General features: G+C 32.9%; 2 protein-coding genes and 1 pseudogene across 2 annotated transcripts; 1 reads left to right on the forward strand and 2 right to left on the reverse strand.

Moving 5' to 3' along the window:
- The first annotated feature begins 4,419 nt into the window (after positions 1-4,419).
- Positions 4,420-5,447, forward strand: LOC114752852 (pathogenesis-related genes transcriptional activator PTI5-like). Its single transcript, XM_028941550.1, has one exon. The coding sequence runs from the start codon at positions 4,586-4,588 to the stop codon at positions 5,153-5,155; it is 570 nt and encodes a 189-aa protein (XP_028797383.1). The 5' UTR covers positions 4,420-4,585; the 3' UTR covers positions 5,156-5,447.
- Positions 5,448-8,310: 2,863 nt separating this feature from the next.
- Positions 8,311-9,126, reverse strand: LOC114752853 (ethylene-responsive transcription factor 1B-like; annotated as a pseudogene).
- Positions 9,127-10,598: 1,472 nt separating this feature from the next.
- On the reverse strand, positions 10,599-12,204 carry LOC114752856 (GDSL esterase/lipase At5g45950-like; the record flags this gene model as incomplete). The annotated part of the gene is made up of 4 exons (XM_028941553.1): positions 10,599-11,302; positions 11,416-11,674; positions 11,819-12,052; positions 12,133-12,204. Coding segments are annotated over 4 exons (756 nt in total), but the record flags the coding sequence as incomplete, so codon positions are not given.
- Between the last annotated feature and the right edge of the window lie 4 nt (positions 12,205-12,208).

The raw sequence follows: 12,208 nt of genomic DNA on the forward strand, positions 1-12,208 counted from the left end.
ATATAAAATTAGATTAAAGTGTAAATTTGTCCTGAAAGCTTTTATTTAGAAGTTCTGAGTTTGAAAGTTTTTTTAGGAGCAAATTCGTTTTGAAAGCTTAAAATCATAACAATATTATTTCTTTTCTTAAAAAAATTAATATTAATTGTTAAACTAATAACGCTGACTGTTAATATTTTTTAACAATATGAAATGATATTATTATGATTTTAAACTTTCTGAGTAAATTTGTTTCAAGAAAACTTTTAGATAGTTAATGTTTTTAAGTGAAAACTTTTAAAGTAAATTTACACTTTAATCCCATGAAATTTATACATATTATAATATAAAAATTAAAAATTCTTCTTAATTCAAAAGCTTTTTTGTTCCCCAAAAGAAAAAAGTTGACGGACGAAGGACTTGTAGCAGCTGGCGGACCCACCGGCTCTGAAAGCTGGACTGACCGGTTTTAATTAAACCCACGATAGGAGGGATGACCTGGCAATATTATTAACACTAATCTATGTTCAAATTTCCCTCATCTATGCCCATCCCCAGAGCCCTTACGTCACCCCACCCGAAAGCTTCCAGAAAGGCGCTCGCCGCTGGCGCCGGGTGATTCCCCGATGACGTCATCATTATTGTTAGCTGCTAAGAGCTGTCAGCCCCCCCTATGCATTCGCCCTTCTATTTCTTTCTAATTACAAGAGTACCCCCGTCCATTTCGGTTTCCTCCCTCTGCTGGTAAAGCCCTGGGGAGTAAACAAGTATGATTCCACATTTAACCTGACTGATTAATTAATAAATTAATCATTCCTTAATATTTTAAAATTTAGACTACATTAACACAAGTGTGTGTGTGTGGGGACTTTTTCATTGATTAAGAATGCAAATCATCATGCATGTCCTATTGTAGGTTTTAACAAGTGAATATCCAAGAGTAGACTATATATATATATTCACATACTATTTTGATGGCAAAAAATACATATATATCTATATATACTTTCTTTTTTATTTTTGATTTTAAATATAAAACTCATTTTATAGTATAATTTATATTATAAAATAAATTTTATAATTAAAATCAGAAAAGTATATAATTTTAAAATTGAATGAGATATTTTGACCCATCACTCACTGATCATTAATCATCATTTTTTTTTTTAATTTGCGCACAACATCCTCTCATTATCTCGTTAAAAATAATTTTATTCGAGCTAAAATTGAGTACCAAGTGTGAATGCTATATTGAATTTTGATTTATCACCTGTTGAAGGATCAATCCATTTCATTAACATGAACCCCATCGACATGTTTGTGTAATATCTGTCCTGTCTGATTGATTCATTATCAAGGCTGCTAGCTAATAAATTATAATTTCTGTTTCTCCATAGTTGTCCATTTCGATTTCCAGCTAAGCCGAGACTCTTATATTGTTGAAAATTAAAAAAAAAAAACAAACAAATGCACACAACATCCCACTAATCAGGCCACAAATTTATGTCCTTTTTTAGTTCTTTCCAGTTCAGAATTGGTGAAAATCTTGTTAATACCTAATACTTTTTTGTTTTATAGTATGGTGTGAACATCCCTGTTCAATAATTGTGCCTCCATATTTAAAGCAAATATTTCATCATCTATCACATATAGTCCAGTTTTAATAACTCTCACAATGCCCCTTTATACATTATTGGCGTCCTTTTTTTTTTAATTGCATGCTTAATTAACAACGAACAAAGAATTGTAGGCTTATGATTGGTCTAGGATGTATTTTTAGGCTTCAAAGTGCCCTAACCCACCTAATTTTGTTACTTCCTTGGGACTTCAAGCATATTTTATCTAATGTTCTATCTTAGTGTTAAGATTGGGTTCAGTAATCCGGTTCCGTGATAAACACTGTTTTATTTCATTTCACAGTGTATGAAAAATAGTTTCAGATAATATAATTTTATCAGCTATGCTATTCGATTTTTTCTTTTAAAAAAAGTGCTTTTGTTCTTTACTGATTTATTAATTTGAATAAATCCTTCAGTCTTATTATTAATTAGTCCCAGAAATGTGAAGCATACAGATTATGGGCCTGTTTAGAATAATTTATAAAAAGTTTTTTAATCGTAATTTACAGAATATAAAACAAGTAAATAAAAAGAGTTTGGTGTTGACTTATGTAAAATATGTTTATAAGTGTTTTGAAACTCTATCCCAAACATGCCCTGTATTGAACAGAAATGTTCTGGTAAAAAAAAAAAAGAACAGAAACGTGAAGCACGATAAAAGCGTGAAGCACCTTATAATACAGACGAAGAACGTAGAGGAAAGGGCTAATAATTAAGGGGAAATGAACAAGGCTAGCACGGCTCCTTTCTCACTGCGCAGTGTGCATTCTCGCTGTTGTTTGAAAAGTTCGACTCCCATTTCAATTATCGAATGCAAGCTGTGCTCCTTCACCGTCACCACATTTTGCTTGCACTGCGTGTGTGTACACGCAAATAAAACTTTTTATTTTTTAATATAAAAATTAGTTTATAATTTTTAATTTGGTTATAAATATAAAACTTTAATTTATTTTGTCTATTATATTTATCTATTCTTTGTAAAATAGTTCTTATAGTAGTTGCACATTTTAAAATTTTCATCAAATAGTAGTTCTAGTTAATACACATGATTAATAAGGGTATTTTAAAAAAGACAATACGTATTTGTTACACATAATAAATTTTTTTAATCTACTTAAACTAGTTAATTAGCTCTTATATTTAGACCTGTAGTTCGTGTGTGTGTATATCTAATTACCTCATGGATACATTTCATATTGTTTAGTTATCAATTACGTCACTATTCACATCAATAATTATTGGCGCGGACTGAAGACCCTCTAAATGCGTATGCAAGTAAAAATTCATTCTCAGAGAATTATTAGGAATTGATTAAAAAGCTCATGATTATGTGACTAAAAATAATTATAAAGGGAGAATTGCTATAAAATTTAAAAACAATAATATAATTACTAAAAAGTCTTAACGACAATATAATTATCTGTAATAATAAGTTTTAATGTGAGAAATAACTACATCTCATTTGTTATTGAAACTTTTTTTTACTTATTTTCTTTTTTTTAAAAAGATTTTACAGTAATTTTTCTTATTATAAATTATCAAAAAATTTGACAAGTTTCTTAAACATGTTGTTGAAGGCAAAAAAAAAAATGTTGTTAGACCTTCAATTCCTAATCATGTCCTATCTCCGGATCTAAATATAAGAGCTGATTGACTAATTTGAGTAGATTAAGAAAATAAGTTAAGTTAGTTATTTGTAATAAATATATGTTGTTTTTTTATAAAATATCCTTGTCAATCAAATTTATTGATTAGAACTATCATTATTAGGAGCACTATTTTGAAAAAAATAAATAAATACGAGAGACAAAATAAATTGGAATCTTATATCTAGAACCAAAATAAAAATTAAATGAAGTATTATATTAAGAACCAGAATTAGTATCATATATATGGAAAGTAGCTTTAAAAGAGGCAAAACCCACCTCTATTAGGCACCAAAAAAAACAAAAAAAAAAACAAAAGAAATCCATTAAAAATTTTATCAATGAAAATGATATAAATCTCTGCCTGTATAAAATTTATAAAATATCAATATTTTTTATGCATAACAATTTTTTAAGTATATTTTAAGAAAAACTTATCACGTCCCTCTCACTAATAAAAATGTTCGTAACAGTTTTTTTTTTAATTTTTCCAAAAGTATAATATGATTATTCAGTATAAAAAGTAATTCAGAGAATTTTAAAACAAAATTATAAGTAATAAATTAATAAAAAAATTTTAAAAAACAGAAAAAGAGCATGCACTCTTTATTTGTTTATTTATATTCGCCATTCGCTAACTCCTTTTCAACTCCAAAAAGGTTCTGGGTTTATTTAAAGCTACTTAACATAAACATTTATAAGTATATTTACTTAAATCAAGATAAATTTTTGTTTATATATTTACTTTGCATTTTATAAATTATGATTAAAAAACTATTTTTTAAGAGTCTTGCCATCGTTCTAAAAAATACTCAATAAAATACATAAAATATTATTATCTTGATTTATAGGAGACCTTACAAGCCAATTAACACATATGATATATGTGATGCAAAATAATGATATAATCCTTAGCCATTATGAACTTAATGTATGCCAATTACCTCAAATTTTCCACCCGACTCCGTTGGAGTCTTCATTTTTTAAAATCATCCCCGGGAATGAATCATTGAATCCGAAGGGACAGTGGCAAGTTTGTAATATCAAGGAAATCAATGGCATTATAGAGATAATGAAGTTAGCCACTTCACCAAGAAAAATAAATTAAAATTAATTTATTTTCAGAGGAGACTTCCCACCACCTTCCTCAGCCTCAATAGCACAAAATATTCTAATGGGCCCACCAGTAGCCATTTAATTTCAAAGATAAATACAAGTCCGGGAGCCACTTTGCATAATCTTCAACTTCTTCGAACCCTTCGTTCCCACAAAGCAGAGGCGATTTCAGAAACAGAGGAAGCAGCTAAACCTACGAGATTCATAGGAACCCCGAAGTCAATCATGGTTTTGGCCTCCCAGACAGACCTTCCTTTCAACGAGAACGACTCACAAGACATGTTCATATACCAAGTCATCCACGAGGCCAATGCTCTTCCCACTACCACCACCACCACCTCCTCCTCCACCGCCGCCAACGCCGCTGCATTCATCCAGCAGAGGCAACAAGCCGCCGCACAGAACGGGCTAGAGCCGACCAGGGCCGTCGGAAAGAAGCATTACAGAGGAGTAAGACGGCGGCCGTGGGGGAAGTTCGCGGCGGAGATCCGGGACTCTGCCCGGCACGGAGCACGCGTGTGGCTGGGCACGTTCGAAACCGCGGAGGAGGCCGCCATGGCTTACGATCGAGCGGCTTTTCGTATGAGAGGCGCTAAGGCCTTGCTCAATTTTCCCTCGGAAATCGTAGCTTCTTCCGTGGAGATGTCTTGTGATTCTAATAAGCCAAATCTGAGCTCCTCGGGGAGATTCTGTAATCAAGATTCAGATTCAAGTGCTAGCAGCAGTTCCTGCGTTACTTCCATTGGAACAGATAGAACCTTGTTAGAAAGCACAAGCAGCACAAAATACAGTTAGAAACATCACTGCATGTTTCTTGAAAGTTGTTCTTAGTTTATGTCTTGTCTTATGATAATCAGTGCTTAACTTATTGTCAAGGGACACACTATAGGCGATGAGATGGTAAGAGTGGGGAATCTGGGGAAGGTTTAATTAGCACACGAAGGGACAAGGAATTTAAGATAAGGTAATGTAATACTAGAGATTAAGGAACATAAAGTTGTGTTTTCTCCTCTGTAATTTGTTGGTTTCTGTATGTCATGAGCGACTGAGAGAGATGTCAATACAATGCTAGTATATGATTTGTCCAGAGACAAAAACCAGAGATGTCTACGTTGTACAAAAATTGTCTGAAAGCGTCGAAATGGGGTTCGTGTCGCCAATAATGATCAAGAACTGAACTCGAGTTTGTTTTGCTGGTTTGGTTTAGTCGTGCGGTTATGTAGGTTGACTGGTCATAATAGAAAAGCCAAGAAAGGTAGAAATTCCAGAAGTCTCTTGCATTTCTTTTTGAGTTAGTATTGGCAGGATTTTCAATATGTTTCACAATATAATCTAAAATATTTTTTTCCATCTTATATTCATTAGGAATGAATATTAGTTTCCCAAAAAAAAAATTAATAGAAATCATTTGGAAGATAAATTAGAACAGAATTTAAGATTAAAACAATGCCTTACACTAACTTAAAAAAAAATTGATGATGTAAAACCCATTTAATAAAGCCCAATCACACAAGCGACCTCCATCTTATTTAGAGACCCTGTTTGCCATGAACGACACTAAAAACAAAAGACGATAGGAATCATTGGCTTATTGGCTTATTTAGAATGATTTATAAATAATTTTTTAATCATAATTTACAGAATATGAGGTAAGTATGTGAAAAGAGTTTTGTCTCAACTTATATAAAATATGCTTATAAGTTCTTACAAACATGATTCCAAATTAAGTCTAAGAATCCTATAAAAATTAAGGGTCAATATAATTTTTTATTCCTAAAATTTGAGCTTTTTTTATTTTGGTCCCTTAAATGTCAAAATCATAGTTTTACTCTCTGAAATTAGGGGTGGTAGTACAGGCCAACTCGCAATCGTGAGAGATTGAGTCCATATGGGTCAAGTTAGAAAGATTTGTTCGAAGGTAGGTTGGCTTTCAGCTGACCTTAACCCTCCAAGGTCGATGGGTCCATAAATAATCATTTACTTTTTTTGAATTTTTTTTACTTTTTAATATTTTTGCCTATACAATATCCAAAAAAAATTATAATGAGATTTTTGTTTTTCTTTAAAATATTTGATTGAAAGAACCAAATAAATTGTATAGGTATTTTTTTAAATTTTTTATATAGAATATAATATATAATAATATAATTGTAATAATTAAAAAATAAATGCAGGTTAGCTCGGCATAGGGTTGTGGGCTTGGTAATGCAAGTTAAAAAAACTCGTTTATTGGTTCGTTGGTTTTTAACCAACTGACGGGTTGGCAGGTTGAACCTATGGGTTCAACCCATATTACCAGCTCTACCTAAAATTTATTTTGTCTTAAAATACTAGTTTTTAGAGGTGTAACAATATTAAAATCTGTTGAAACATTGTAAACAACGTTATAATGATAATGCGAAATCATCTTATGACACCTATCTGGATATAAAGGGGGATGAGTTTTCAAAATGCAACGTAATGAATAACTGCTCAAAAGGATAGCAAGAAAAAAAAGAGCTCTAAACAAATGCATTTTGAGGACCTAATTTTTTTATTTTTATCATCTACTATCCGTATAAGATTCGGATATGTATTATTTGGTAAATTCACATCATCACTTTAATGCTGTTTACGACACTGTAGTAGATTTTGACACTATTACATTTCAAAAGACTAATGTTTAAAGACAAACTAAATTTTAATGACCAAAATCACGAGCTTAAAATTTGAGAGATCTAAATCAAAATAGGTATGGATTTAGGGACTAAAATTCATATTAATCCAAAAATTAACATAAAATAGGACCTATTTGTGATTGGAATTTTAAAAATTACAGTTCAAATTTCTATATTTAGAAAACTTAAAAGATTCTCATTTTACATTAATTTTTTCACAAAGTCATAAATTATTCCCTAAAAATAATCTGAACCATACAACCGAGTAGTTTAGAGTGCTTCCCTAACTGCAAGCTCCTATCGAGGGACGGGACTTGGATAGTGCCTGACTAGCAATCTTATCATGTTTGTGCAACACCTTCTTAATTCATTGAAAGTCACTATTGCTATGAAATATTATGGTCACAATGGATTGTGATTTGTGAGTTACCAAAAGATGATAAAAAGATAATGAGGTTCGACAAATAGCATATTAATTTTTTGAGAAGCGTTCTTTTGATAAAACATCATCTCTGGAAATTGATTGGCTAAAGACTAGAGTATATTTTTAGTTTTTTAATTTTATATAAAATTTTAATTTAATCTTTTAACTTTAAAAAAATACATTTTTAATTTTTTAATTATAAAATCATTAACAAAAAATAATGATATTGAGATTTTAAATATTGATAAAACATTATAAAAAAATTAACATATTAAGTTTAATTTTTAAAACAACTATAATTATTACAAAAAATTATCATGTTAACAATGTTAAGATTACAAGATTAAAAATACATTTTTTTTAAAATTAAAAGACCAAACTAAAAGCATATAAAGTTACTTCAGCCGAAATTGATTTGATCTCATAGTCCAGGTATTGTTACCCCATATGCTCCAAAGTCGTCGGCGATTGGCATGTCCATTACAATGAAAAGAATTGATTTGATCTTTTTATACGCATAACAACGCCGTTGGAAGATTGGCTTGTAAATAAAGCAAAATGAGAAGTGATTTGTGTTTGGACATCTCCGATGGCGTATGGGACAAACTTAATCAGGCGGAGTCCGAGATGAACAACACACACCCAGAACTGTCAATGACTTTATCAAAGTGCTCATGTTCTTGTTCATCTCCTCCGTTAACTCTCCAAAGAGGCAATAATAGATTAATAGAATTCTCTCCAGTACAAATATGTAATGCATCAATTAATGATGTGACCATGACAGATAATTTCATCTGTGCCTTTTACAGTATATGAGTATGTACAGGAAAATTGCTTCTATATTTCTAGCCTTTTTTGACACTATTCTCTCAAAAGGAAGATAACAAACTTTCCAAGTAATCACTTCCCAAGTCTTGAAACTTAAAAACATCATCTTCTTCATTCCCTGTCACCCCTCCCGAGCTTGCCATTTTCTTCTTTGCAGGTTCTTCATTCATCATGCCAACAAGTTCATCTCTCTCCCTACACCTTCTTTTTCTGGAGCCGCAGAAATTTTCTTCACAGTTTCCTTTCTGGTCAAATCCTAAGGCATTTGAGACAGTCTCAAGTGGGAAATTCAGGTATGCCTTAGGGCCTCTAATTCTCAAAGCAGCCTTATCATAAGCCAAGCTGCTTCCTCTGCTGTGTCAAAAGTCCCAAGCCAAACCCTAGCACCTTTCCTTGATGAGTCTCTGATTTCTGCAGCATATTTCCCCCATGGCCTTCTTCTCACTCCTCTGTAGTGTTTTGCAGAAACCCTCTTCTCTGCTTTCACTGTCACTGCTTCTTTTTCTTCTTCAACCTTCTCATTGCATTCAAAAGCACTGCAAATTTCTGAATTGTTACTGCTACAAGCTGGAAACCCATCTAAGATTTCTTCCCAGAACTCAGCTCCCATTGATATCCATCTTCCTAAACTAGGAAGCCTTCTCAGAACTTCCAAAGACCCTTCTCTTTCACGCAGATTAGGCAGTTCTCCCCATTGTGATCCATTGTTGCTGTCAATAATTTTAGCCCACACGTTCTCAAGAATGCCTTCAGAAGCTGAATTTTGATTGCCATGAATAGCCATGTTTGTTAACTGAAGAGAGATAAAGGGAATGATGATTTAAATATATAAGAGAAGGTGGGTGAGCATACTCAGAATGAAGACACTTTTGAGCGTTGACAGCTCAGCTTTGCTTTGTTCTGCTAAATGAGTTGGTAACTTGTGCTTTAATCCGCTGACCAGCTAGTTCTGCGAGGGATTTCAGTGTTTTCAACACAAAGGAATAAAGGAAAGACTTTTGAGCAATGGGAAATTCGTTATTTTAATGTTTACTCTCTTGACTCGTGTGCCTGTTCAATTACCTGGGACCTTTTCCCTTGTAGATTCTATGTACTTTACACATTGAATTCCTCTTGTTATACACAGAAACAATTAAGCAAAGCATCTGAAAGCTGGCAAGGGAATATCAGGCGTATGGTTCTGTTGCTTTCTGCATAGTTGCCATTATGTGTTTGGCACAAGCTTCTTCAGTTTCAAAATTATAGCTCCTTCAATATATCAGAACAGAGATTGCCGTTTAATTAAGTTTATCTATTTATGTTTAAGCCTCAAGATTATTGAGGCTAAGGATTAATTCAACCGTATGTTTTTGCAGGATTTGTGCTCTTGTATTCTGCATCAGACTTGATGATTACTAAGAAAACCCTTAAAATATTGTCTCTTACGACAAGAGAAATGTAATACCTATGATGTGTAATTCAACCACGTATGTTTGCAGGTTTTGTGCTCATGTATTCTGCATCAAATTTGATGATTATTAAGAAAACCATTATAATATTGTCTCTTACAACATAAGCATGTAGAATTTAAGATATGTAATTCAACCATTTTGTTTGCTGGTATTGTTTCTTATAATATTGTTTTTATACTTGAGACATGTAGTACTCACGCTATTAGATTTTTGTTCCTCATGTAGTCTCTTGGCTCAAAAAGTCAAAGGTATATCGTTTATAACAAGTTAAAATGATTTTTCATCCTCCTAGTTGAAATAACTAGAGTAAATGATCTTTGTACCATAAAATACCCATTTTTGTTTAGATTTTAGACTTTATGAGTACTGTTACTGCCAGATAAACCAGATTCTGAGTCATATGGGAGGTTAAACGAAGGAGATAACGTAAATTTTTGTTCATACTATTTGAATTCTTCAATATTATATTGGATTTAAGACTTTTAATTCTTTTTCTAGAATAAATGGATTTGAAGTTTAACAATTTTTTTTTTTTAAATCTTGAAAAAACACATTTTCTTATCGTCCAGAATTTAAGAAATCATATATTGACTTTCATTTTTTGAATCTCAGTTTAAGCATATAAGTGTAATTAATTTAAAACATAAAATTTATAATAAGTCGTAGTAGTACATAAACAATGTAACTTATGTCACGTTTAGTGCAATATATGTTAAAACGTTGTAGTTTAACATAAAGATGCTGGCGAATAATGAATCAAATTTACTGATGGCAAAGGCGACGTGGGCTCGCAATAATAAAGGCCGTCCCAACACTGAAATGATGGAAGGCCAAGGTGGCGTAATGTAAGGAATGCATATAAAGGAGCATTTGTAGGATTAAGGAAGAGATTAACTAATCAATTAATAATTAATAAAACATAAACATGATAATAGAGCTAGCTAGGATGATGATTAACAATAAGGAATCCACACGGTTGGGGAATATAACATAAATCCTCGCCGCAAAGCAGGTGCTTGCTTGCACAACAAGATTACGTGTGAACCCAAATATGAGCCTCGTTCGGATTTCCAAACTTGTAGGCACGAAAACAAGATCATTATTATTAAAGTTCCATGAGATTATTCTTCTGTTTCGTAGCACTCAAACAAAGCAGTGAGTCCGCAAAACAATCTAACAAAGTTGAAGCAATATTGTAAACCGCACGTTAAACAATCTTAACCGGTGATTGTGGCATTTAAAACTTGTAACCCAACTTTTTCACATGTCTTTGATCTGCTGGTGCAGTTTTCCTAAACTTGAACCTTGATCATACGATATTTCAGGGACAAGGAGAAAGAAAAAAGAGTGCATTTGCCTGATAATATAAAAGAAACAGTGGAGACTATGAACTATGAAGTGAGTTCTCTAGCGACAGAATGAATAGCTGCACCAGCAACAACGTTGTACATCATCTCTGTGGGATGAACAGCATCCCAGAATACGTATTTGGTTGGATCTGAACATGTCTCCATTCCTCTGCATGATTCCCCATATTCCACTGTCCCTGTCCCACAACATCCCTTTGATCCTTCCTCAAAACCTGCCAAACCCATTATCCTCTGTGTTAAAATATGTATATATAAAAGTGATTCTGGCCAAGCCTTTGATATATCAGAAGACAGTCAAATAGGCTGTGGATTGATATTACTATACCAAGTACTAACCGTGTTTTTTTGGGGTCCAAAACAGCATTGAGCATAGAGTTATAGACATCAACATAGGCAGTTTTTATGCCCAGTTTTGCCTTCAAGGTGGCCAGTTGGCGCAATAGTCTTGCGTTGAATGAGTAAGCTATTTTATTCAAGCTTGCCACACAGTTTTTCTTATTCTGCAACGCTTTCATCAGTGGAATGCATCCCATTGGTGGCACCCCTACCACGACAATTCTATTTGCTCCTAGCCTATGCATTGCCTGCCCAAGTCAAGATTTTGAATGATTTTAGGGATATATAATACTAAGAAACTATTGAAAGCTTGGTCTACTACCGGACATAAAACTTCAATAATATCACCGAGAAATTATTAAGAGGGAAAAAGAATTAGGGAGAGAGAGAACCTCAATGGCATGAGAAAAGCGGGAGAGCAAGAAATTCTGGAATTGTGGCATGCTGAATTGATTAGGGCGAGTAGGATCCAAGAAGTAGTTCTGCAGGAAATCGTTTGTGCCCATACTGACTATGTAAAGGGCATTTCTTACTATGAATTCTGCTCTTTCTGCACCCACTAGTTCTCTCAGATGGATCTTGTAATGCTTAAATACTCTAGCTGTTTTTGATACTGCCAGGACGCTCTGTTTCATCAAGGAAAACAAGAATGTGAGATTAAAAATGTCAACTTTATGGTTGATTCAGAAAAGGCCACAGAATTTACCGAAATATTGGCAGTAAAATCATCGTAACCTGTTGCTGCTGATGCAAAACTAACCCCATGTGGAAGATCTGATGGC

This window comes from Neltuma alba, unplaced genomic scaffold (genome assembly GCF_004799145.2).
Source record: "Neltuma alba isolate B1F8T4 unplaced genomic scaffold, ASM479914v2 tig00007582_pilon, whole genome shotgun sequence".
Taxonomy (NCBI): Eukaryota; Viridiplantae; Streptophyta; class Magnoliopsida; order Fabales; family Fabaceae; genus Neltuma; species Neltuma alba.

Coding starts and splice junctions, on each gene's coding strand:
- LOC114752852 (XM_028941550.1), top strand. CDS start 4,586: ATGGTTTTGGCCTCCCAGACAGACCTTCCTTTCAACGAGAACGACTCA.